Consider the following 26,958-nt stretch of genomic DNA (forward strand, 5'->3'; position numbering starts at 1 on the left):
ACGACCACCACCAGAAGGCACTGCGCAGGTGCAGATGGGAGGAGTTTATAGAAATGACTTCTTGGAGCTAATTTTAATACAAGGCGGGGATAGGTTATAAATATGTATAGACGTACTGGGATACTTCATGCATATGTAACTTTTTACTGCATATAACCAAAGCAAGTTGCCGTGTTAAGGTGTGCATGCCTTTGGGAGCTATCCCACATGTGCCCGGCCCCAAAATAAACCACATACCTACTTTATAACTTATTTGCTTTGAGTTATAGAGTTCCTCCACAAATCAGTACTATACACTACCAGTCAAGAATTTAGAAAATTATCTTGCTGTAGAAACAAAATGTTAAAAAATATTGTATCTTGGAAAATACTTCATACTTTTTTTTCCTCTCTCTATATTATCTACCACTTTTATAGTTGTCTCATTACCTGTTCACCCCTCTTTCCTGAGCCACACAGTGCTTCAAATTCTACTACAGACTCCTCAGTTTAAAGTGAGGCCTGAGGCAAAACTGTCTAATTAGTGCATTAAATGTTAGGCATGAGCCTCTCTCTGTAATATAACTGAAATGATGTTAGGGGTGAGGGAAAGGAAGATGATACCACCACTACCATCTGGGCTCTTTTCAGAGGAAATAAATACTCCTGTGCTATTCTCTGCCTCATTTTACAGTTCACCATCCCTTAGTGAGGGGAAGGGATCCCCACACCCACTTTATCCATAAATTCTTAGGTTATTATTGTAATTAGCCTTGATGAAGGCCTAATAATGAATCAAATGTGATTCTGTGATCTCTGAAGTGGTAAGTCCTTGTGCCTAACACGCCATATATTGATCACTGAACATCTGCCCCCACGCTCTTGGGACTTCGTAAAGGCTGTTTGCTTTTCAGTTATTTGAACATCAACATCTCTGGCAAAGTCTGCTCCACATGCAACATCTAGATTTCATTGGCCCCTGAAACTTACAGCTTCAGGAGCTGCCACTCCACTTCGCTTCACCTCACATCCCTCCTGGTTTGTCACACCAGAAGGGTGTAGCATTTTGTGATGAGTACAGAAAAATCATGGAAAATAATCTTTCCTTATTTCTTTTTCCCCAGTTATGTGCAGAATGGTGAAGTTATGCTGGGCCCTTGACCCTACTGTCCTCCTCTCATCAATAATACACAGTATATTCAGTAATGTATCAGCAACGAGGAGAGGACAAGTGAATGAACTCTGTGTTGGAGAGCTCAGCACTACAAGATAGCTGTAGAGCGGATCTTGAAAAAATGTGGGCTACAACAGCACACATATTTGCCTTTAACTTCAGGCTGAAGGAGCTGTAGCAGCTAAAGAGGGGAGAAAAGAGTTCAGGTCATAGAGGTTCTCATCATCTCCTGTTTCTCCTCAGGTCCCACTGCCTTTTCACACTTGAGCAGTAACCTCTTCAGCTCATTTTCCATGCACTTCCCACAACAGAAATTCATGCTGCATGTTCGCAAGAAACTGTTGTATCAGCTGGAATTCTCCAAATATTGACAGGAAAAGGCAACAGAAAGACTGCCGAACTGCATTCAAGCAGCACAATGCTACCAGAATGGCCCTGGCTGCTAGATCATTGCTCCTCACAACGCTATATTGTATGAGAGTTGTTTAGGTTTCTGTAATGATTAGTTTTTTGTAATGAAAGCAATAAAACTTTCAGTCCAGCCAATGAGCAATTTTAACATAATGCCAGATTTTAGATTTTACATGTCATCCTTCACGATCCAGGCTTCCCACTTTTCACAAATAAGTGTCGTGCAAGTCAAAGGCTATAATGGGTTTCATTAGGGCATCCTGTACACAACTTTATGCTATTTCTTCCCTTGGTCAATGTTGTTTTGCAAAGGTCTGAAAAAGCAAGCAATGTGTGCAGTACCATAGCTTGAAAACAATGATGTGCTGATGCAAGCCATGCTTGGACACAGTGGTTTGCAACCTTAGAGTAGAGGAAAAAAAGTAGCTTTTAAACCATAACACCTAAGTGAAAGGGAAAAATACCCCACCAACCACCTGGACATACTGTTATATAGAATTAACAGTTTTTAAAGCCACACTGTCAAACACCAAAAAAAAAAAATCAGCTCCCAGCCTATGTAACGCATGTCAGGTGATAAAATTCAAAGAAACCATTCCTATTTGATCATACCTTGGTCTACCCACTAGATATATTTATCCCTTTATTTTTCAGCTCTAGCTGAAGATTTGAATGTTACCACCGATATGAATGTAAAAACCAGTGTTTTTAGAGTGACCTTCAGCCTAAGCTCCTGAAGCATTATGGATATTGCCCCTCCTACACACAGTATTTAGATTCCATAGCATGGCTTTAAGGCTTAACCCTACTCCATGAGAAAATAGCGCTGCTCTTCTATTAAGGATTGAAATTAAGTCACCTCAGCTATGCCCATTTCTATCTTTCAAATATCTTCACAAAAGAACAAGAAGAGTCTTGCTTAAAACCCTCAGCTAACTTCTTCAGTGTAATGAAGTGGAAATGTATACTAAAAACACCTACTAATCTCTATGCTTGAAATGAGAGCTCAGCAAAACAAAGTTATTTTCAGATTTTACCATTGGGGTGACTGTTCTGCAGGAAAACATGACTTGGATTTACATCTGAGCTCTTGGACTGAACTGTTTTCTATTGAAGCCTGAAAGACAGTTAGGCAGTCTTCATTGATTTAAGCAAATCCATGAAATATTCATTGATTTAAGCATTGATTTGATTTAAGCAAAGAGCAGGCATCCGTCCAAACAAAAATTGGCATGAGAGGGAACAAGATACTTTGCAGTTGTCTCTCTCTTGATAAGCCTATAGCCTTAATTCTCTTTCTAGAAAGCTCTGCACAGAATACTGCCACATCTTTTAATTCGAAGACAGTAGGAATTTTAACGTGAAAGAGAAATAAAGGACTGCAAGTAATGAATCCCAATCTCAGTGACATCTTCTAGCAAATTGGGTATAAATTCAAAGTACCCTACCTCACGCTCACTGTTTTCAGCACATTGGGCCACTACATGCCTCAGCTGTACCCAGTCACAAGTACTAATGCTTACCTTGTCATCATTACTTTGTATTTCTAAACAGTCTCCAAAAGAGGCCTCCAATTGTAACACGACTAGGAGATGTATGAGTCAGGATATAGTACGAATTAACATTTTCAGTAAACATACAAATAATTTATTTAAGTCAAAACTCATAGGTACAAACAAAAGATATAAGAAACAATACGTTCAGAAATTTAAACACTTATAGAAAACATTAACTGTACCAATTTAACTACCCACCGTTCTTCACAGAAAATGGTGAGAAATAGAAAGACAAATCAATGCCTAATTGTTCTTTTTTTTCCAGATTCTAGTTTAGAGGTAGAATACTACTGGTGAAAGACTCAACAAAACTTAGTTCAGGAGAATTATGCTACAAGTGAATTTGGCCCATCTACTTATAAATGTAATGAAGCCATAAAAGAAGTTTCTTATTGAGAGCTCCTAATTCATACAATAACATTTGGTGTGGCACTTTCCAAGAGACAAAGCACCTTTCTTGATGAATACTGTTTTATGGTTTTCCATAACCATCAAGGATCTTGTGCTTTTTTTCCATTACTGAAACAATGAAAACATTTTAAAAATAGGCAGAAAAGGTCCTGACTTTTTGGCAGGCATATAGAAAGCAAATTTTTTTTTCCCCTCCAGTAACTTATCCTAGTAAGCCAAACTGGGAAAAACAAGATCCTGTAATTACAAAAGGAGACTTTCTGAGGGACTGCAAGAACACTTGATGTTTGCTTATTTGGGTGGCACAGTCCTCAAAATAAAAAGAAAAAAGTTAATACAACAAGGGAAAATAAAGGCTCTCTTCCACTAGCTAAAAGTAGGGGGAACTGAACAATTTAACATTTTAGTGAGTGACCAATTTAACTCGCCATTCAGTGAGTCCCCACTAAATGCTACAATTCTATCATCTCAGGAAAAAGTTATGTGTGAGAGATGCACTATAGCTTCAAATCCAGTAAAAAGTACCCAAGTAGTCTCAAAGGAATGTATCTTCTACTTTTGTTCAAACAACCTGTTACAAGTAGAAACTAAACTTGGAATTCTTCAGACAATATTTACAAATTCATAAAAAAACAATTTGCAAGTTCAATTAACATAGAACATTATTCGGGGGAAAAAATTGTATATACAGACAGACTGGCTGCTAAGTGCATTATTTTAATTGCTGCATGCAAGTAGTAGAGTCTGTGGTTGTTTAAGGAACTTAAACATAAACAAACTGCTAGACTTCCACAATTTAGTTTAGCAAAGACTTTCTCAAGTATTTGCTTTAAGATATTTGTGTTCTAGAAGCAACAGCAGATTTGGAATCTTAATTGCTTCTTGCTTTGTGGTATAAGAACACTTCTGAAGATGTAAATATGATAAATCCTGATTTAGACAGCCAGTTCACAAGCACTCAAGGTAAGTATGACCCTGCTTCTTTTAAGTAAACAAAAGCAGAATCAAGCCAGCATTCAGAACCTTCTGAATATCCCATCCTTGCAACACATGCTTATGTTGTTTACAAAATAGCACCACATAGGAATAGTCATCACAATAAAATGTTAGTCACTGCATTCATTCAGCAGCTAAATGTTAAGTGAGAGGTTTGAAGAACAGAGCTGTGACCATCAGAGCATGTTTCATGGAAGAAGGCAGAAACGGAAGTTTACCTACTTTCATTAACGAAGCATCGCCTTGTGTTTTTTATCTGAGAAGTTATTTAACATACAGAGAAATCAATACAATCCAAATACCTTAAACACAAATTTGAAATATAAAATGTGAGCATGCCTGCTTCATTAATATTCTTCATTAATGTTCTACTTTTCAAACTACCATCTAAACAGTATCTATCAAATATTACATACAGTAGAAAAATTGCATTCTTCATTACATGGAAGATTGAAATATCTGTAAGCTATAAACATACTTGGTAGAAACCTGAAATAATCGTAAGAGAGTTGATGTTACCATCAATAAAGATTCAACCTGAAGTCAAATATAAATGCACTTCCAGCTTCCTCCTTGTGCCCACCTTCAAGAGAGCAGGTAAAAGAGTCATGTCTGCCACAGACTGAGGGAGGTTTGTATGTGCCAACTACTTCATTAAGGACAAAAATCAGTTGTGTCAGTTTATCATTCTGAACAGTCAGTCTGAGCTACATTTAGCTGATCTTTACAAAGCAAGTTAATGAAGCACTTAAACTGTACTCACAGCACAGCAGACATTGCCTGACAAGTAACCATTACTAATCTCTTCCATCAGCACTGGAGGGTCAGTCAGCCCACGGCAGACACACAAGCTTTCCTTCTACAAAGTACATTCTTCTGTTGAATGTGAAGCCTTGCAAAAGCCAAATGCTGAAAGACATACAATATTAACACAGGAAAATTTCAGACAGGGATTTTCATATATCAGGCCTTCTGATTCTTTTATGAAATCTCCATCATGTCCAAAGGGAACTGTACATTGCTATCCATGGAAAAATACTACATACATACATGAAGATAACTTACATAGACAAAAAAGAGTAAATGTAAACTACTAAACTACTGCATTTCCATATACTGATTCTCTGAGAGCACGAAATGGATTTCAAGAAGCCATTTTTAAGTACACATCAAATTTGATTACTTATTTTTCCACTGTACCCCTTGTTATGTCTTTCCCTGTATGTATTGGAATGGCCAGGATGAAAATATTTTAGGCATGTAAACATTACTTTTAACTCCATAAATACTGACCCAAAACTTCTTTCTTTGATTTATGTACATTTAGTCAACTGATCTTATACATAAGAAATATACTTATCAGAACAAGTCTCTGATATTTCAAAGCTTCCTCAAGAGTAAGACAAATATGATTATATGTTGGCACACATTTTGCTGTCTCTTCAAAAAGCTGATTTTGGATATAGAGGTTACAAGTTAAAAAAAGCCAATGGCTGACCTAAGCATTAATTAAAATTAATCTTCTTGCATTTGTAAGCCCTAATAATAGAGAACATGTCAAGAAATTCTAGGTTTTCCATGAAATATTAGTTTCACCAAGTTTGCATCCTTCAACACTTGCAAAATTGAAGTTGTTCCTCCTCTAATGCTGCAGAGAAAGTGACACTAATACAAAGTAGCAGAATATTTATCGCCCATCAGTATCTTCAGTAAGTGAAACATTTTCATCCAACAGTGGTCTAGCTTTTCCCAGCTCTTGCATATGCTAATCCAGCACCCTGCCACAAAAGGGAGCTTGTTCTTTATGCCTAGTCACTGCCTTCAAAACCCACAGTTCAAAAATTGTTTCACAGACAGAAATAATTTCTCTCAAAAAAAAAAAAGGTTATAATGAGATCTTTAAAGGCTTGTATGGCATCTTTGTAACAGGTCAAGGAGCTAAATCCTATGAAATGAAGAGATCTCCAAGCATGGGAGATTCAAATGCATCTTGAGAACCTTCCAAGGACAAGGTTATGGCCAGGAGCCTATACGTTACTTCACACAGCTAATTAGATGCTGTGATACATTCATGCACCTACAGCACTTTCAGTACCCAAGCACGTATGTCCTAAGATCTAGTTATGAATATGGTTATGCCACTAATATGCTGTTAACTAGATCAACTTAGAAAAACTGCAATTTAAGAATATACCACTTTTTTTTTTTTAATGCTGTCATGTATGCAATGCAGTCAATTGTCACCCAGACTGCAACGACAGCTGTCTTGAGAAGTTAGTGCCCTAGAACTTCTGGGAAATAAAATAAAAAACCACAAAGATGATGGCTACTCTATATGCAGAGGCAAGCTTTATTCTTCCAAGGTGAACTGCACCACAGGGCTGATGGCTGGTAGAACTCCAATACACCATTTACGTTCTAAATAAAGGCTATTTTGAGGCCTCAAGTGGATACTGGCCTCATGCCAAACTCCTGAGTAGGGGTAAACTTCAGCTCAGAACCTAAAATAGACAAGCAACCAAAGCTTTTACAAAAATTAAATTATGATATCGTAACATGGCCAGAAGAGTCACTTTAGAACAGCACTAGTTGATTTCAAGGACACAGTAGCACCAAAAGTTCATCTGTGGATTCAAAGTGTTGTTATACGCAAACATGTTTGTATCTGTACTTGTACGATTGGCACGATTGATCTCAGAGAAATTAACATCAGCAAACTGTTGAAACACTTGATTTTTCTTGCACAATGCAAAACACAGTATTAGCAAACCTAACATACCCCTAGAAGTCATGTCAATTTTTATTTTACTAGCATCCGTTACAAATTGCTTGGCAGATGAAATTTCCCTTCACACTTTTGCTGTATACTGAGAAGCCTGATCTTTTCCATCAAAAAATAAAAAATATAAATTAAATGGGCTTGGGCAAAATACAAGTCCTATTGCTTGCAGAAAAACAAAGCAAAACAAACAAGAACAAAAACACCAAGAGAACTCAAAAAATAGTTTTAAGTCATGACATTTGCTTTTAATATTTACACCTGTAGGTAGGAGCTGTGATCAAATACATGCCTAGAAAGCCATGCAGATCTGAATCCCAAAATGACATTAGCAGCCTCGTGGAGGCAAAACATGTCATCGAGTCAGCTGCTGTAAGCCAGCAGTGTAGTCTTGGAAACCATGTTCCCAGACACATGCCCTTTTGAAACTCTTATTTAGTAAAGGCTGCTACTGGTTCCACTTTGCGTCTTACCTGAGAATGAACAGGGAAATTCAACCTCAGGGAAAACAAAGGCCAAAGTTTGTTTGAAGTTTCCTAAGGTCTGACTCCTTTAAGTCCTTGTTTCAGAATCCATGTAACTGATCAGATTCCAAGCCAGGAACTTCAAGTAGAAGACAAAAAGAAGTCACTGACTTGGACACTGGTTTCATGGAATGAGTATTTGAAACCCTGACTAAATTACTCTTGTTAAAGTCAAACGCAACTGCTTTCATCTTTCCCATCAGATTTAATCCACAAATGCACACACATTGCCTGTGTTAACTGTTTCTTTCCATACTGTTTCTTTCTTTTTGTGAAGTAAGGACTTGGTCCTGTTTTCTAGAAAAATAAAAATAAAAAAAGACTTACTAACACATTCACTGTAGTGAATTCACAGTAAACTCTCTCCTCTGCTCCCCAATCTTCAGAATTAATTTCAAGGAAGCAAGTTACTAGGATATCAGTTACGTGGTTGAAAATAAAGTGCATAATGATAGTCACTGAGAACTTTGGTGATTTCTTGTTAGCACGGTTCACATCAGTCCTCAGCAACATTAGTAAAATGCCATTAAAACATTGTTAACATGAGTCCAAAAAAACCCCCACAAACCTAAGCGCACATGAAAAATAAGTTTTGTATAGATGAAAAAAAGAAAAAGAAAGGAAACTGAAATCAAATCCCTGGTCCTTAGTGGAACTGATCCTACTATACAGCTATCCCAACATGCAGCATCTGAAATGAAGAATCACAGTCTGTTTGCTTCCCTTCACCTATTCCTGAATTCAGCTTGCAGCTTTCTGGTGTCTGACTCACTTCACTTCGTGCCGGTGAAGATGTACTTTGAGGGAGATCTACAGAGAGCATGTCAGATGAAGAATCTTGGCTCTCTGCTGAAACAGCAATTTGTGGCCAGCTACCCTCTGTTTCATCATTGCAATTTGTCCCTTCATCAGACTCTTCCAGCTGCTGAACAGATTTCAAATACTGTTGTAGAAGCCTGTTGTCGTGCTCGTTATTAGAGCTCTCTCTACTTTGTCCACATTCCCCATGGCCCTCCTCTACATCTGAAGAATATTCTGAATTATTATTGCCACATCGTTTGACAGTTTCCACCGAAAGAGAACCCTCAGTTCCTTCTGTCAAACTCTTTTCAGAGCTACACAAGTCAGCATGAGTCTGATCAGCCATAGAAGAATGAAAACCAGAATCCGGGAACTGTAACCAAGACTTTTCCTGAAGAACATCATTAGCTGGAACTAACCAAGCAGAACTAACATCTGGCAGGGTTTCTTGCTCAAGAGTGGATGCTCGAACAGATGGTTCAGATGGACAGGAATTACTGGCTGAAGGGATCCCAGGTTGCCAAGTGGCACCTACGTTTTGTGTAACAGTAAGCTGCCATTGTTGAAGGGATTTAACCTGTAAAGTATAAAGAGAATTTTGTTATAAAATGCAATTTAAAAAGTACTTCGGTCTCTAGAGTATATTTCACAACCTGCAACAAAATACTTGTATAAAATTTAAGGTCAAGTGAACTGACAAACATGTCACTATATTTTTGGGACAATATATTCTTCCCACTGTTAATAGCTTTTAAACTAGATGCCCAACACAACAGAGCACACAAGCCTTCTGTTTCAAGTAAAGAAGAATTTAGTTTCCTGAAGAAAAAGGAATCTGGTCTTAAAAAGAGAAGGAGAGGGAACCTTTAAGAAATAACCCATTTTTAAGAAAATAGTCAATCAGTTTTTAAAGATTAGCTTATTAAGAGATGTATTAATAACTCATCTACTTTAGAAATTAGTTGCTCAGAAGTGACACAGCTTGACACTGTTTTATTTGCCCTGAGCATCTAGCAGCCACATCATTCTTCAAGTCTACAATGCTTAGTTTTCCTTCCATTTTCTCCTTCTTCTCATACCAAGTTGTATTTTAGCGTTTAGTTGCAAAGCCAATTTATTGTGTTGTGTTAAGACTTCTGAATATTACTTATCCCCAGAACACCAGTATAGCCAAGAACACGTCAATTGGATTCTCATAAGCCATAACTGGAAGAACGAACCATATTCTCTGTCTCTTCGGGATCTCCAGCATGAAATAATACCTTCTCAATCCTTATGTAAGCAGAAAAATAAGTGGACTAAAGCCATTTACCTGGTTCCAAAGAAATCTGACAGCTTCTTCCTGTACAAGCCTTTGAATCTTATCTTCCTCTCTTTCTTTTCTAAGCCTGCAAGAACATACATCCAAAGTTATTTAGATAAATAATATTCAGTAAACAAGATCAACAAGAATGCACAGAAATGCCTAGTTATAAGACAGAACTGTTGAAAAATACATAGCCCAACTTTAAAGACGTTATTGCAGTCTGGCTTGTCATCAATATCCAGTTGCTGAATTTCCAGCATACGTTTCTTTTTCAAAGTTGCATTAAGATTTTACTTCCTTTTTGCTGTAGCATATTTATTGACTCACTAATACTTTAAGAGCTTTATTTATATATAATTTATATCTTACAAATCTAAAAACTTTGGCAATGATCTCCTTGAAACATGGACCCATATGATCAAAAAACTCAATCACATTTATAATCATATCACGCAAGACAGAGGGAGAATCCTTCTTCCAACCATTGACAGAGAAATGACTGTATATGGACACTTAACAAAGAAACTTTGTAATTGCCAGAAGACAAGTCAAAAAAAAACCCCATTCTTTACAGTTGCTACTTTGATTGTGCAGCAAAACATGCAAGTCTGGGCAATAAAGGAGTTGAAAAAGTTGATTCTAACCCAACCCATTCATAGAGGGCACTTTGAAAGGATGAAAAGCTATGTGCATAACCATGTACGTCTTACAGGAAATGTTCCTTAACTGTCGCCATTGTTTTATATTACTAGTGCTACTAGTTCTACTGTGAATAGTTAGATCAAGACCCATTTATACCTCTTCTGAAATATCCTGGGGCAACGTTTATATTCATTCAGATATGAATACCGACAGCATGATCTCAACTTACATTTGTATTTCATTTGTTAAGCAAATGATATGCTCTTGCATTCTGCTTAGGCGAATTTCATATCGCACTTCCTTGGCTCGGGGATGAAAGTTCCTTGTGTAAAATCCCCTCCAGCAGGCTTGAAGCTTAGTAGCTGCTTTAGTCATTCTTTGCAGTTCAGCTGCACCTTCATCAACAGCAGGTAAAGAACCTGATTTTTCTCCTGCTGTCTGGTCAGGACAGAGAGTTGTAACTCCTGATTCAGCACCTACTGAGGTGCTGGGCTGACCGTGCAGAACTTGGTCTTCAGAGGATGCCAAAGAGTTGCTAGCGTCAGCGTGGTTATCTGTTACTGGATCAGGAGACGGTACCTGCACATTCTCTATGATATTCTCTTGAGTTTCCACACTTCCCGCCACTTCGTTAGAGTGCTCTCTTGTAACCCACGAAGGTTTTTTGTCCTTGTTAGCTGTTTCTTCTCTATTAACACCTTTCATAAATTCAATAACTGTACTATCATCATCTTCTAGGCCCAAACTGATCCCATGTAACTTCAGGTCTGAAGTAGGAGACACTGGAGACAATCCTGAAGCAACTGGCATGAAAGTAGACTCTGACGATAACAGGCTGCTGTTGAGTTTGTCTTCATCAGTCTGTATATCTTCGAGGTATAGCTCCTTGTGACAATCTCTTTCAAGAAGAAAAGTGTTCTTGACTGCATAGGAATGATCATCGTTCGCACTTGGTCCAACCCAAGAATTCTTCTGGATGACACGTTCTAGATATGTAGAAAGATATATTCAGAAGTCATAGTACTTCAATAACATAGCTTAATTTATAGGGATTTATATTTTATTTTACATAGTTAGAAACTGGGTGTGTAAAATCCAAAATGCTAAATCATGACAAGCATTACTTTTACATAACAATAATGATAGTAACTATTCATCTCAGCAACATACATGAACCTCACAGATACTGAGCAGAGTGAGCTGCACAAACTGCCGTCCCATGGAGCAGTTACACTTTGATCAGATGGAACAGCTGAAGTAATAACATTTTCATGTACTGGATTGTGTTTTTCACCTAGCCATCTTACTAGCATTTCAAGACATGAATAACCACAGAATGTATTTTTAGAGAACAACCTATAGCTTCAGTTGAAAATCTCAAAAAAATAATAAACTAATAGCAGGGCCTTGTTCCAAAATTCTCTCCGGAAAGCTATCTGTGGTCAAAAAAACATTTATTTCTACCGGTTAGATCAGAGGTGCAGATTTACATCTTACCACTTTCAAGAACTATCTGTGGTGGCTGTGCTGGACTGCTCTGTTCGTAAGTAACTGGTAGTGTTTTGTTGGGAGTGGGAGATGTAGGTGGTCCTTCATTTTGGTTTTGATTCATCAGCTGCCTCTGGTGGAGCCTAAACACAGAGTTCCAACAGATTTTATGTTTCTTTTTAACTTTTTTTGATACAGAAAGCATCTAAAAAGCTATCAACTACTTGAAAGGAAATAAGCAATCAAACCATTCTAAAACAAGAGGCTAGTTATACAGATTCCTACACCTACTAGACATCAACAGGACTACTCACAAAGCCAGGGTTTGCACAGGCTGCTTCTGTTCCCCTTCCTTCTGCCTCTTTGTTACTTACAACAAACAAACAAAAAACAGCATGCAATTCTGACTATCGACTGAAAAAAACCACCAAGTATCTCTACACACAAGCAAGGTATGCAGATACTTTAAGTGTCTGCTGCAGGACATGCTATGTTTGTACGTGCAGAGAATTTGAGGAATGGAGGGGGTCTTTTTTATGTTTGCAAATGACTAAGTCAAGAAATCCCTGTATCCCTGTACCCTAATACAAAAATCAAATAACAGTGTTTCCACAAACATATAATCATCATTTACCATCTGAGAAAACACAAACGTTATTTCAGTGCAGCTAAATTCAAAGACCATGAGGTAGACATCAGAAAGTCAACCAGCGTTAAAAATAATGCATGTATACATTTCTCCTCTGAAATGGCCCCTACATATCTTCAGGAGGAAACTGCAGACCAATCTATATTGACAAAGCAATTCCTTCCAGATGCTCCCAAGTTTCCAGCCCTTTTGGATGAAATACTGCAGTTCTCCTTATACAGCTTTCTACCCATATTATATGACTTATTTAGCTTGCTCCCCCGACTCTTCCACTCTAATCTTTTGGCAAAAAAAAAAAATGTCAGTAGTAGTCCTGGCAAATAGGTATGCCTGTATTCTTCAGTATTCTGGGTTTTAATCCCAATTAATTCACCTTCTCACAGGAGCAAAGTGCATGACTGTAACTCTCCACACCTACTTGCACAGTCCCTAGCAAAATAACTCCTGCTTGCAGAACCAGCAGGACCTACAGTGGCCTCTGATGACAGACCCAAGGTGCCAGATAAAGAGGCTGTCAAGAGCATCATCAGGAATAGTACCCCTCAAAGGACAACCTTAAAACACACTAACAATAAAAAAAAGAGGCTAGTTCACTCATGTACTACAATAGTCTTTATTTACAATTAGAACAAGAGTTAAAAGTCTGCTCCTTTTTGAAGACTGCCTCACTTTCTCTGTAACAAAGATCTGAGTAGGTAGCCTATTTTAATCACAGTCCTAACACAAACCACTTTCAATGTCCTACAGAGCACAGACTGTCTCTAGGGCGCCGAGCAAACAGGAAAACACTCCTGCTGCTGTCTTGCTGCTCATCCTGTACCTCCACCACTCTTCCATCTCCTGCCCTCACTGCTGCTTTGAAACACTTAAAAGGAAATGCTATTGTATCTAACACATAATGAGACATACAATTTTGTTCTTAATTGCATTCTCTAACAACAGAAAAACAAGAAGTCCTCACCTTTGCTTACTCAGTATTTTTTCCAGTTTGGCATCCTCTTCAGTCTGGAGACCATATGTAGATATAAGAGGGCAAACAGTAGCCAAGTACTGGACTAACTGAACATGCTGCCCAGGTCGGTATGATCTTCCTTTACCTTGACTGTAGAGCCATTCTGCTTTTAAACTATTAGGAAGGGGGGAAGATGGTTACCATTAATGCACAGCACAGAACCCATGACTTGTCTTAGAGTACTGTTCTTCTACAAACTAATCCACAAACCTAACCAAGACTTGGAACTCGAGCAGTGCCCGGAGGAACTGGGATTTTCATTACCACAAAAACGAGTGAAGTATTCCTCACATAAACAGTGATGAAGTGAAAATGTCTCTGACAAGCACTGTGCATTCTATTTTATCTGTGTACTCTTTAAGCGCTGAAAACACAGTTGTGTGAATGAATTTATCAGCAACTTTAACAGAAAGAGGAAAGATCCCAAAAATGCACAGAATAGCCACAGAGAGCAAATCTTGCTGAGGGTCTCCAACAACTGCCATCTGTTTCTCAGTTAAACTGATGACGGTCTTCAATCTGAGCACTCAATATAATATATCCATATACAGTAATACAGAAAACCCCATCAATAATGAAAAAAATCTAGAATTGTCACAGGCAGCTCTTCGGGAACCTCATAATATACATAATATACAGTGAAACAAACAGGAGTGGTTTCCCTCTGACCAAAAAGGCAGCTTTTTATTTTACTAACTCGGGAATAAAACAGTAATATCTTGGACTGTCTTAATGTATTGAACATGTTATACTTGATGATGAGGATATTTTCAGGGAATATTTATATGGCTGGACTATTCTGACGTCAAGAACTTCAAGAAAACATCTCCACTGTCATACAGACACCACAGTGATATAATGACCGCAGTGATACAGTTAAAAAAGTGAGCAAAATGATATTTAACTAATTGACAAAAAAATATATACAAATCAGACCCTTTATAAAAGGGCATGTCTGAGCTTCTCCCAAGATAATGGCTTCAATATTTGCCAATTGTCTCATTCTACAAACTCAAAGACTGTAAACCTGAGAGGAATAACAGACTGTCGATGAATTGCTACCACAGTTTTGCTTTGTAAAAGTACTGATGTGAGTTAAGTAACAAAACCAAACCTTAACTTTTTAATCCTACTTAATTGAAGGTGTGATTTTATGTAGTAATGCTAGTGTAAGAGACAAAAAAATTAGCAAAACCAGTGTTAATTGGCTGGTGTCTCATATGGCTGTTAGCTAGACAATTTCAGATCATTAGCACCTTCCCATTTTTTATTATGTAAAAAATGGAACTTCAGCTTACAAAAAACTTAATTTGATAATGTTAGAGATTTATTAACATGATGTTACCTTTCCTTCTGAGAAATTACATATCCATCAAGAACTTTAAGGTTCAGACACCAGCTGACGATATACGGCCTGTAGTCAAAGCCAGGGATAGAAGGTGTGGCCATCACACAAGGATTGTTCATTATTGACAACTGCTCCAGTTGAGAAAGAGAAGCCAGGAAAGAAACCTGGAGAAAACAAGATATTTGTCAACTAGAGAGAATCAACTGATTAGAGGATGTACCATATTTGCCTAGTTACAGCTATACATCTTGCTCAAAACAACATAATTACAATTACACTGAAAATCACATTTGCTTGTGATATGTGAACATCTTTTAAAGGACCTTCTATCAACTCCTGCCATTTTCCCATTAAGTTTCCTGTAAGTAGTATAGCCCTTCGGAAGCATTAGCTTCTCTTAAAATCTGGGAATTGGGCTTTACATATAAAAAAGGTATAGTATTCCAGCTTACTGCAGCAGGTATAGAGATGTCAACAAAACAACAGCAAGTTGAAAAGCTGAGAAACACTGTCCTATTTTGAAGAAGAAAGCAATGCATTACCAAATAAGATTTTGCTTCCCATGTGGAAGTCTAACTGACACGTGGTTTTTTTTCCTTATATAAGGAAACAAAAACACCACACACACAAAAAAAAAACACAACAAAAATAACCCAATAAAGATAAAAATCACAGTCCGGATATTCATTTCTCTTACATGGTGTTTGAATAAGAGATAAAAAGACTATAATCTAAACAGAGCAGATGAGCAGCTGCAGAAGCCATCTGCAGCACTTTATCAGCTCAGTTTTCAACCTTCAGACAATCATGGAAAGTTCTTTGAGATTTTTCTCCTCAAAGTATACTTCTGACATCCCTGAGCGATATAAAAACATAAAATAAAAAAGGCAAAATTTCTTTTAAAGACAAACTTAATAAAGTATTACCCAACTTGTGCAGCTAGAGCAAGCGTAGTTATTACACAAAGTATTAAAGGTTCCTGTCTTCTTCAAAATAACCTACGCTGAGTCCATTTCACTTACATCCTCAAAAGAATTACCCAGCTATTTCCTACCACTCTGCTTGAATACAAGGTGATATCTTCTACATCCTACCTCATTTAAATCTCTGATTTCATTTTCCGCCAAAGAAAAAACAGTCAGATTCTGAGGTAGGCAAACGGGGGCAGTACGAAGTGAAGTTATAATATTTCCATGCAGCAACAAGGTCTATAAAGTAAAAATACGGTATTAAAACGCATGCTTGATTAAAAAAAAAAAAAAACACTTTTTTTTTTCCTCCAGATAATATGTTTAGAACACACACTGAACAAAAGAATCATAATAAAAGCTGTCTGGCATCTTCAAAATCATTTTTGCTAATCCCAGTGAGGGAAATCTTGTTTTTACATTTTAGAGCAAAATTTTCTCATGAAATGCAGAAATTAAGTGTAGAGCCACGGATACAAGAAGTGTAGCTGAAAATATTTTCTTCTATGCGGTGTTCATGATGAAAGAATTAACACTATGTTTTGTCTTGATCCACATCATAGGACAAGAGAACTGAGTGCTATAAAAAAGATCTTAGCATATTATCTTGATCAAAATCATTAGAGTAATTACAGAAGCACTACCTCAGTTTCTGCAACCTGAAAACAACAAGAACTTTCATTCTTCCCTCTAGAAGTTACAGTGATTAAATTAAATTGCTTTAAGAGCTAGCATGTTTGAATAAGGAATGCTTTTAAAAGGCAAAAGTTTTCAAAGCAGATTTCTTCATGCAAAGAATTTAAGAACAACAGAGATAAAACAACATCTACCTTCAGAGACAAGAGCTTGGAGAGATCTCCCAGTTGAGATATGTTGTTGTCTGACAAATCAAGATGCTGAAGAGATACACAGGAATTGATTTGTTCAATGGCCTACAAAAATAAAGGAGTCAATTACAATAACTTTTTTAGTCATGAAATAGAAACACATGTCAAAAAATAGAAATTATTTTGGAAGCTAACAACACTAAATAACTAAGCCAAAATGAGAACTGTGTTTTTGTTGTTGTTGTTGTTTTTTTACCAGTTGAATTTTAAAGATGGTAATTTTTTTCCTATTTTTGGGGCTACCTCCCAATTCTCATTAAATTTTAATTTCAAACCATCTATTTATTTTTATCTACTCGCCAATTCTTGTCCAAAAGTTGTCTACTTCCATTCCATACACCAGGGGACACACAGCTTCAACATTTGTTCGCATTAAAACCAGAAGCAGAAACGAACATTTCTTTGCAGTGAAATGAAGCTTTCTAAGGATTGCCTTTTCAGCGTTTTCCAAATTTCTACTACATTACATTCTGGAAAATGTATAAAGGCTAAATACTTTACCTTAAGGTTATTTCCTGACAAGTTTAGCCATTCCAGGTGCACCAAATCCTTCAGCCCTTCCACATACCCAATGCTATTATGAGGCAAGTTTAGCACACGGAGCTTTGTCAGTTTTGCTACACCCATCATTCGTACCAAACGATTGTTGGCTACAGACAGCTGCAGATCAACACAAATAAAAGAAACAATTTTAACTATTAAAGTGCACAGACAGAATAGGCTTTTATTTTTAGTGCTTAAAAATCCAATCCAATGGGAACTACTCTAATGTATATATTCAAATTTCAAGCAAATAACACAGACAAGAAACTACAAGAGACAGGTAATAAATTACTGATCAAAGAAAGCAATCTTCACAACCCTGCAAACTTAGATGAAATCTTCCTCCTAACAACAGCTAATAAAACGCAGAGAATAAATAAGGAAACGTCTCATATGAAAATAAGCTTTTAAAATCAGAATTGCCAAATTATTGTACAAATTGTTGTAATGTTCCCGGTATAAAATCATACTGTCACCATGGCAAAGGGCAAAATATATTTCACTGGTCTCAAAAAAAGTCCCGTGCTAACAGGACTGTAAAATCACAAACTTTTAAAAGGATAAAACCAGATTAAAAATACCCATTAATAACACAGCCATGAAGTTGGCAGACTGGTGAGGGTTTACTGCAGCAATAACACCCACATCTCCAGTGTCAGTTTAGCTTGGCTGTAGAAGCTGCTGAGGTGACTTCAAGCCTATCTGGAGGCACTTTCAGTGCTGATTAACATGGACTTGTACAGCCTTGTCTCAGGGGGATTAACACACTGATTTTTGCAAGCATCATGAGCATGCTTACCACTGTTACCACTAATACCCCCAGGAACCTAAAAGGAATGTTTCAAAATTGAGGATATTAAAGTTAGGGATAGGCACTAGCAACATCAGGGCTTACATGACCCAATACATTAACAAGACAACAAATCTCTCCCACTTAACATTTGTGTATTTGCTAATTGATTGTTAGCCTAACCCACCTGGCTTGTTTCTTCCTGTAAATGCTACCAATACTCTTCCTCTGTGAAAAGTTCTGAAACCCAAAGAGGGAGAGTCCTGTCTGTATGTCTGCATGTTTATCTTTTTTTTATTATTTAAACTACAAAGCTTTTTGTTGTTGTTGTTACAAAGATCAAGCATTCCAAAGCTAAAAAGTATCAAAAAATCAGAGTTCACAGTGACCTTTCTAAACATTAACACCCTCCCACTAGGATTTATTTAGCTTAATTTTAGCTACCTAAGTAACCAGCAAAACAGCTTTCCTACTACCACCTGCAGAGCTACACTGAAAACAAAGCTTTCTATTTCAGTTCGCTGTTGTTTATTTTTCCATGAAGACAGTAACGGATGACTTACTTCAATTATATAAGGTGGCCTTAAAGCAGAAATACTTTAGCTAGCATCTCAGTAACATTATTTTGTAGCAAATTCAATTCAAGTAACACTGACCTGCATCAGATTCCTGCATTTCTCCAAGTGCTCCAATTTAATTATCTGGTTCTTGTCCAGAATCAGAGTGTGAGTATCAGCATCACAGGGTAAGGCTGGACCCAACTTTTGCAATCCTTGACCTGACCAGTTAAGTACCAAACCTTAGAGGAAAAAGAATGAAAAAAAAAATCAAACAAAAAGAGAAAACAATGAAACTCAGCACTTGATATATGAGAACGTGTACTGGAAGTGCAAACCAAGACAAACTGATCTGTTTTTATAACACATGCAGCCAATTCATGCATACAAATGAACTTTTCTACCTAGAACTGAAGCAAATGCTTCAGGCTAAATACATTGGAAAAACTGATCCAGTTATTGGAAGATGAGGATTCCACTCCTTGTTCCAGTAAAGATCTCTAGTGCAATTTTGGGAAGTCAGTAGCTTCAGACTCTCTGAAGCGGGATGCAGAGTGAAATTTAGGCAGCTATATTTAAAGGTGTGATCCTCAAAACCCAAAATTTCAAAGACACCTACACTTGGATTTCCTCAAAGCTTTCAGGTTTTGAGCAGCTTGATAACTTCTTAAGTGCAGGAGCTCTCTACCTAAATTCCCACTTGCAGACACACCCAGAATACACCAAATACACGTGCAGGATCACACTCCACACATAGCAGCAGCAACAACTGTCACTAAGAAAAATAAATAAATGAAAGCAAAAAAGGGCGAGAGTCTGACACAGCGGTAAGCAGCCTCCATCATCTAGTCACTCAGAACATGGGAAACCCTATGAGGATAAGGAACTACAAACTTCTCCTTTCTGGACAGATCCATCAAACATCCCGCTACAGTATCTGAAGATGAGGGCACCTAACCCATCTATGTGAAATTTCCTCTTGACAGTCAACAGCCTTATCACAAACAAGTCCTCTAAAAGCTAGGCCACTGAATTTAAGTCTGCAGTTTCCTCTTTTTCCCTTTTTGATCTATTTCAAAGCAAAAATATTAGTCTACAGCATTTTTTGAAAGTGCAGGCTAGGTACAAACTCAAAGAGGAGGTCTCAAACTGTGAAACCAAAACCGACACCTCTCTGTTGTCAAAAGTTGGGTGCTTAAACCTCACGGAAGAAATAAACTTAAGATTCAACTCCTCTTTTAAAACTCTCCATTAAATATTTCAAGACATGCTTCCTTTTAGCAGTTTGGCTACTGCAAAACCTAATCTTAAGTATTTAATCTTGCCAAAGGTTTTTGCAACTTGTGTGCGTGTTGAACAGCTAAACGTTTCATATCCCAGCAAGGTACCTAGCCAGAAGTCAGAACCAAGGACTGCCAGAACCAAGAACCCATTCGTACAGCCATACTAGAGAACAGGTGACATTTGGGCAGGAGCAAATTGTAAATACCCCAGCATAGCGTTTAATTGATACAATATAATTAAAATGTTGCACACCAGGACTGTTACAATATAGAGTTAAGAGGACAACACTTGTTATCTAGAGGGAACTTGAGTTACTGGGTACCTGTGGCGACACCTGTTAATTGTCATTTTCACATATTTACTCCCTGCTACGCGTTTTAGATGCATACACCCTTGTAGTGCTTGCTCATCTCGCACTGGCTGTTCAGTAAACGATGCTACCTCTTTCAAAGGCACCTTCCAGCAGAGCATCCTCAGCCTAACGGGCGCGCTCTGGGCTCGCAGGGACGCTGTATTTTGATAACCTCGCCCCCCGCAGCCCTTCAAGGCCCAGCTGCGCGCAGGACGCGTGCAGCCCGCAGGACGCTGCCAGCCGTCACGGGCACCGCTCGGCCTCCAGACGAGGCGCTCTGCCAAGCAGCGCCGCTGACAACACTCACCGCGCCCCGTGCCTCTCACGCCGGCCCCCCCGAGCCGTGCCACCAGCAGCCGCCACCCCCAGGCCCCTTTCCCCCCGCGCCCCCCTCACCCCCTCCGGCCGCCGGGGCGGGCTGGGGCCTCGGTGCCGCTCCGGTGGCCGCCATGCTCCGCGCCGAGGGGCCGCGGCGCTGTCTCGGTCAGCGCTGCCTCAGCCGTCGCCGGGCCAACGGCCGAGGGGGACGCGGGCCGCCCGCAGCTCCCGCCGGGCCCTGCGCGGGAGGCACCGCCCCGCCCCGCCCCGCCCCGCCCCGCCCCGCCCCGCGGCCGCCCCGCCCGTTCCGCCCGGCCCCGCGTCCTCTTCCGCCCGGCCGCCGCCCGCCGCCGCCATCATGAAGTAAGCGCCGCCGCCGGCCTCGGGCCGCGGCCCCCATCCGCCGCCATCCGATGGCGGGGCCACCGCCCCCCGCCGGCCCTCGCGGCCCGCTAACCCTTCTTGTGTCCCCTGCAGGGTGGAGCTGTGCAGCTTCAGCGGGTACAAGATATACCCCGGGCACGGCCGCCGCTACGCCCGCACCGACGGCAAGGTGAGCGCTGCGCCTCGGGGGGGCGGCTGGGCACCCCTTACAGTAGTGGGCCTGGCCTTAAAAAGGTGCTCCTAATTAACATCCTAAGGGTTAACATCCTCGTACTGTAGTCTTGTACGGAATCTCCTGGGAAATGACAGCTAAATGATTGGGCTCATTGAACCTTCAGGTGGTCTCCTCAGACCTTATATAGACTTAAAATAAAACAGATAATAAATTAATCCACTAATTTTGTTTATAATTTACACTAGGTAAGAAGGCTAGGGTAACAACGCACAAAGGAATTGAGTGTTGGTCTCGGAGCGTTGCTTACATCAGCCTCTGCTTCCCTTAACGCGTTCAGGAAGCGCATAGTTAGTTGAGAGCAGGCATTTGGAAAGTGTCACAGTGGGTACGGCTGTGTCATGTACCTAGAATGCAGTGCACACAAGTACTAGGGTGAGTTTTACTCAGAAAAATTGAGCTGTTTATTGTGTTACGAGAATAAATATCAGAATGTTAGGTATTATTATGAGAAAACTAAATAAGGCCTGAAAAAAAAATCCTTTCAATGGGATAAGATAGCTTAATCAATGGAATAAATTCTCACACATTCAAGTTCTTAAATTGTGTTTTAAGATTTAGAATTGTTAGCTGTATAAAGCAATACAAAAGTATCACTGTTAAAATACACCGAATCAAATAATTACTTGATACTCCAATGTAAATGACAGTTTCTCTTAAATAGAAAGCTTACACAAATTACTCTTTTTCTCCCCCCCTAGGTTTTCCAGTTCTTGAATGCAAAATGCGAGTCTGCATTCCTTTCCAAGAGAAACCCCCGTCAAATCAATTGGACTGTTCTGTACAGGCGTAAGCACAAGAAAGGGCAGTCAGTAAGTATATACCATCAAACGCTCCTCTAAAGCTTTCCACCAAAAAATGTGGTCACAGGTCTGTTAGAATAGAGGTAACTTCAGTATGCTGGTGGTAGCAGAAGCATGACCCATAGGGCCAGAATAAAGTGGTCAATAATGGTGAAAGTGTGGGTGTATTTACGCAGATATATGTATATATATTGTTTTATGCTTGGAAGGTAAATACTTCAGGAATAGCACTATATGTGTATTTTATCACATCTTCAAGGGCTTTTTGAGAACAGGAGTATTTGTGTAATAATTGTATGGGTGGTGTATGTTTAAATTTTTCGTTTAAAAAAGCTTTACATAAAATGGGCAATTCTGTTTTATCAGTGGACTGTTTAATTATTTGGACTTGCAAACTTTGAGAGTGGTGATAGTGTAGAGAGCTGATAATCTGGTAAATCATATTTCCAGACAGATGATTTGGGAGATAATGGGTAGATGAACTGTTCATGTAAACCTTCTTTTGAAAACTGTGCGTTGTAACTAGTAGGATGTCTTTGCTATGCAGCTGTCATTGCATGGAAGAAATATGGCATGTTAGGATGAGGTATTTTCAGTGCTCATGCTGAAACTTGCACAACAGAAGAGCAGATAGAAAGGCTTGCATTGACTCTTAACACCTACCGGTTCATTTAGAGAAAGAAAGATGATACTCAATGGGTTATTAGTCTGCTTGGGAAATCAAGAAATTGTGTACAGAATAATTTTATTCCTCATTTTGGACATAAGCAATTCTGTAATAGCTCCATGCTTAACAGCAACTTGTTTCTGTAATTGTCTGTAGCCGTTTATTTCATGTCTTGTGATGCTAATTGTCTGTCTTCATATTCTGTCACTTTAGGAAGAGATACAAAAGAAGCGTACCCGCCGTGCTGTTAAGTTTCAGAGGGCTATTACCGGTGCATCTTTAGCTGAGATTATGGCTAAAAGAAATCAGAAGCCTGAAGTACGAAAGGCACAGAGGGAACAAGCTATTAGGTGAGAAAGCAGGGATGACTGGAGCTATCCCAGGCATTTTGAAGATTATTGATGCAACTACAAGAGGCCTACAAGATCTTGAACTCCAGCTGAGCTCTGTGTATTGTAAGCATTAGGAGGGTGAGGGGGATCAGTACATTTGGAGGTAATACTGTGTAATCTCAGCAAAAATTCGTATCGGCAGAGAGGGGTCTCTTCTTACCCTCTCCCTCTGTGAAGATACTGCTTTTGTCACACACAGTTCTGTTGTCTACGTGGTAGTCTTCCGAGAGGTACTGAATATAGAGGATAAACCTGAAATAATGCTTTCCTTTCTTGATCTTGGGGAGCTCTTAGCGTGGTTGAAACAAGGAAGCAGGGAATGGCAGGCATGACTAACCGTCACTCTTTTTCTGTGAATTAACAGGGCTGCAAAAGAAGCCAAGAAGGCTAAGCAGGCCACCAAGAAAACAGCTGTTTCTGCTGCAAAGGTAAGATGCAGTAGGTGGACAGAAGTTATGAAGTATTTATTTGGAATATACTATGTTGTAACGCAGCACTCTTCCTGCACTTCACTGAAAATTCTCATTTGTGTTTGGAAGAAGCATTTGCCCACCGATTTGGATCTGGAAGCACACGGATCAAACTTCTGTACAAGAGTTACAGCTGTGTGAACAGCGGAATAGAACAAAATGCTTTTTACAGAAAGAGTAAATGTTACAGTAAAACCACTTTCTGATTAGATGTCAGAGATGCCCAATAGCTTAAAAACTTGCCTAGATGTGACACTAGAAGCTTGGCAGCAAGATATTGATGAGTGCTACCATATGCTTCATTACTACTTTTGTTGTAATACCAGATGTTGGCATCATACATACTGTAGGCTTACAGTGTTTGGTAAGAATCTGTTAACTCTAAATCTAACCTGATAGTTAAATTGCCTAATTTCTGTAAAGAATCTTAAGTGTAACACAGGGAGCCTTTCAAGAATGCAGATAAACTGCATCTCACTCATGTTGTACTGTTTCTCTACAGGCTCCAACAAAGGCAGCGCCTAAGCAGAAGATCGTGAAGCCAGTCAAAGTTTCTGCTCCCCGTGTTGGTGGAAAGCGTTAACTTGCCAAACTGTTAGCTGCGCTGAATAAAACACCTGACCAACTTTTATCACTTGTGCCATGTTCTCTTCAACTGTGTGATAGATAATGAAGAAAATTAATCTAAGAAATGACGATGTCTGCTTTTGCAGACTAATGAACACCCTCTTGCCATAAAACATTCAGTTCCTTGGAGGATCTGTTGTACTAGAAGATAGTTCGTAGGTCTTTAAATGAATGCAGTGATTCGGGTGGCAGGGAAGATTGAGCTGATGTTTGAGCTGTTCTTGCCTAAGGACAAAAATAGCACAAGCTTATTCTGCATCAACGCCAAATGCCTTAAAAAGAAGGTTTTAAGTTTGATGAGGCAAACTAAAGGGCTGTGAAGCTGTATATAACCTCTTAAGTTACATAAAAAGGTCAATACGCTTCTTGCATTGTGAAGCAGATCATTGCAAGATGTTGTAGAGGATAAAAAGAGAAAATTTCAGAAATTGAATGGATGTTTCACAGATTACACTGCTGTTAAATACAAATGTTGAGATGCAATTCCTGGGTCAGGAACTAAAACCACTGAGGTGCTGGAAGCATCTGTCAGGAACAGGATAGTTTCTAAGGTCCTGCCTCATGCTCTGCCTAAGCATTCACAGAGCTAAATGGGTTGTTTGACTTAGTATCACCATTCTGCAAACATGTTCTAATTGGTAGTACTTAAAACACTGATAGCAGCTTGAGTGAGCTTAAAATGGAGCTGACAGTATGCATTACTTCAAGCTCATTTAGTCTCATAATTAATATCTGGAATGCAGACATGGGTTCCCTTAGTCATTCTCTTCCACTCCTAGAAGGAGTGGCCATTTGTTAAATGCTTTACGTAAAGGATACAGCTCTCCAATCTAGGAGTTAGGCCAGGTGGGCAGTGTTCCCAAACTTTCCCTTAACTTTGCTGGGCAGTAATAGCCTTAGCAAAGAAATGTTCTTTGACTTCCTTTAAGTACAGGAGAAAATGAACCTTCTCTTCGTTTTGCATCTCAATTTATTGATGCCACGCGCAAGTCCTGCATGCACTCAATCCAAAACAATATTCCACTTGGCAAATACCCACTTCAGGGCTTGTAAGGAGTAGGCGTTTACTACAGAAAGTTTACAGCTTTTGAAAATAAAAGTGGACTACTGTTTGGCTTTCAACGTGGTTGCTAGCTTACAGCTCCTTTGAGGGCTTTATTGATGTTACTACACTAGATGAGAAAGAAGATCTTTATTGTACTTGTGCTTCCTGTGGTTCATTTGGGCTTAAAAACTACAACAAAGGTAACATGCTTTAGGTTATGGGCTACATTTTGAGTTCTATCATGCTTGGTTTTCATTAATAAACTAAGTACCAGTCAGATCGAGCTTGCAACCCATTTAAGTAGTTCCAGCTTGATTGCATTAGTGGAATATGCACTGGTATCTTTTGAACAATTATTCTTTTTACTATCACGAGTAAGTATTTTAGAAGTAAAATAATTATTTAGAAGTAAATTGAAGATACTTTCTAAACTGGTTAACAGCCTTGGAAGGAGCTAGAAACAAGGGAACGAAAATTGTTCCATGTTTTTACTTTCTCTTCAGGGAAAGGAATTTTTAGTAATTTATGAAGGCTGAATATACCACCGAAGGTTGCCTATGTTAGTGATGACTATATGCAAGACTGGCACAATTTTACAGGATTTTATAGTGGTACTGAGTAGCTGGGACACTGCATGCATGCCTGTGAAAGTTAGTCTTAACAATTGCATATGAAGTTCCTCAGTTGAAAAGCAGAGAGAAGCTTTAACAAACAATCTGTTTGAAATCCCAGTAAGGACAAAAAGGAATTGATAGTCAACAAGGAATTAGTATTTGTTAATGCCTTGAAGCTTGCAGGTAACACCTTCCATGAGATACGCAGTTGAGTACAGCCTGCATCACTCACTAACAGCCTGTTACTCTGCTCAAACATAGATGTAATGCAATGAATTTAACATAAATGCCTAAATTGAAATCCTTGCAGTTACCTAATGCAACTTAATTGATCCTCTATTAAATATTTATCACTAAAAATGGAATACCTAAATTTTTCATAATAATTTAACTTGAAAAGGACCACTAGAGGCCATCTAGTCCAACCCTTTGCTCAAAGCATGTCTAATTAGACTCGGGACTGTACCCATCTGAGTCTTGAAACAACTACAACCTCAGGAAAAGCTGTTCCACCATTTGACCACCATGGTCAAAAAAAAAAAATTAAAAAAAAGCGTAACTGGAACCTTCCGTGCTCTAACCTGTATCTGACGGCTATCGCTATGCAACTTAGAGGGGTCTGTCTTTATCTTCTCTGCATCTTCTGGTGAGGTAGCTGAGGACAACGAGGTCCCCACAGAGGGGACTCCTTCCAAGGCACCACAGCCCCGTCTCTCAGCCTCCTGCAGGACCCGAGGCGACATCCCTCGTACTTGGTGGCGGGGGGGGGTGGGCAGGTGCTCACAGCACTCGATGGGGTCCTGCAAGCTTGTGACAGGGGAAGAGACAGAGGGGAAGGCGGGTGGCCGGCCACGCTCCTCCCGAGTCAGTTTTCAGGGGAGCGCCCCACCCCCCTCAGCCCTTGCCCGTCTCTAAGATGGCCGCCTATCCCCCGCGCCCGCCCCCAAGA

General features: G+C 39.2%; 2 protein-coding genes across 4 annotated transcripts; one reads left to right on the top strand and one right to left on the bottom strand.

Moving 5' to 3' along the window:
* Positions 1-3,370: 3,370 nt before the first annotated feature.
* CEP97 (centrosomal protein 97) lies at positions 3,371-26,884 on the bottom strand. 3 transcript variants are annotated; one of them, XM_048058009.2, is made up of 12 exons: positions 20,854-21,023; positions 18,921-19,063; positions 17,433-17,591; positions 16,875-16,976; positions 16,171-16,284; positions 15,074-15,240; positions 13,678-13,842; positions 12,077-12,210; positions 10,809-11,565; positions 9,944-10,019; positions 9,051-9,208; positions 3,371-5,436 (listed from the first exon to the last, which is right to left on the bottom strand). In XM_048058009.2, the coding sequence occupies exons 1-12, from the start codon at positions 20,906-20,908 to the stop codon at positions 5,352-5,354; spliced, it is 2,115 nt and encodes a 704-aa protein (XP_047913966.2). In that variant the 5' UTR covers positions 20,909-21,023; the 3' UTR covers positions 3,371-5,351. The 3 variants fall into 3 exon arrangements, with proteins under 3 accessions (XP_047913966.2, XP_047913965.2, XP_047913964.2); XM_048058008.2 differs by lacking the exon at positions 20,854-21,023 and adding an exon at positions 26,591-26,884 and having other exon boundaries at positions 3,371-9,208; XM_048058007.2 differs by having other exon boundaries at positions 3,371-9,208; positions 20,854-21,021.
* On the top strand, positions 21,048-24,354 carry RPL24 (ribosomal protein L24). The gene is made up of 6 exons (XM_013185461.3): positions 21,048-21,138; positions 21,253-21,328; positions 22,093-22,203; positions 23,075-23,211; positions 23,618-23,681; positions 24,226-24,354. Exons 1-6 carry the CDS (start codon positions 21,134-21,136, stop codon positions 24,304-24,306), a joined length of 474 nt encoding a protein of 157 aa, XP_013040915.1. The 5' UTR covers positions 21,048-21,133; the 3' UTR covers positions 24,307-24,354.
* Positions 26,885-26,958: the final 74 nt, after the last annotated feature.

The sequence above is a fragment of the Anser cygnoides genome, chromosome 1 (genome assembly GCF_040182565.1).
Source record: "Anser cygnoides isolate HZ-2024a breed goose chromosome 1, Taihu_goose_T2T_genome, whole genome shotgun sequence".
Classification (NCBI taxonomy): Eukaryota; Metazoa; Chordata; class Aves; order Anseriformes; family Anatidae; genus Anser; species Anser cygnoides.

What these genes read in the sequence shown, in the direction of transcription:
- CEP97 (XM_048058007.2), bottom strand. Translation starts at nt 20,908, where the DNA reads ATGGCGGCCACCGGAGCGGCACCGAGGCCCCAGCCCGCCCCGGCGGCC. An exon ending in CGCCCCGGCGGCCGGAGGGG is followed by an intron (nt 19,064 to 20,853) that starts GTGAGGGGGGCG and finishes TTTTCCTCTAAG; the next exon opens with GTTTGGTACTTAACTGGTCA. An exon ending in GTAATTTCTCAGAAGGAAAG is followed by an intron (nt 13,843 to 15,073) that starts GTAACATCATGT and finishes CCTTCCTAATAG; the next exon opens with TTTAAAAGCAGAATGGCTCT.
- RPL24 (XM_013185461.3), top strand. An exon ending in AGCACAAGAAAGGGCAGTCA is followed by an intron (nt 22,204 to 23,074) that starts GTAAGTATATAC and finishes CTGTCACTTTAG; the next exon opens with GAAGAGATACAAAAGAAGCG. An exon ending in CAGCTGTTTCTGCTGCAAAG is followed by an intron (nt 23,682 to 24,225) that starts GTAAGATGCAGT and finishes GTTTCTCTACAG; the next exon opens with GCTCCAACAAAGGCAGCGCC.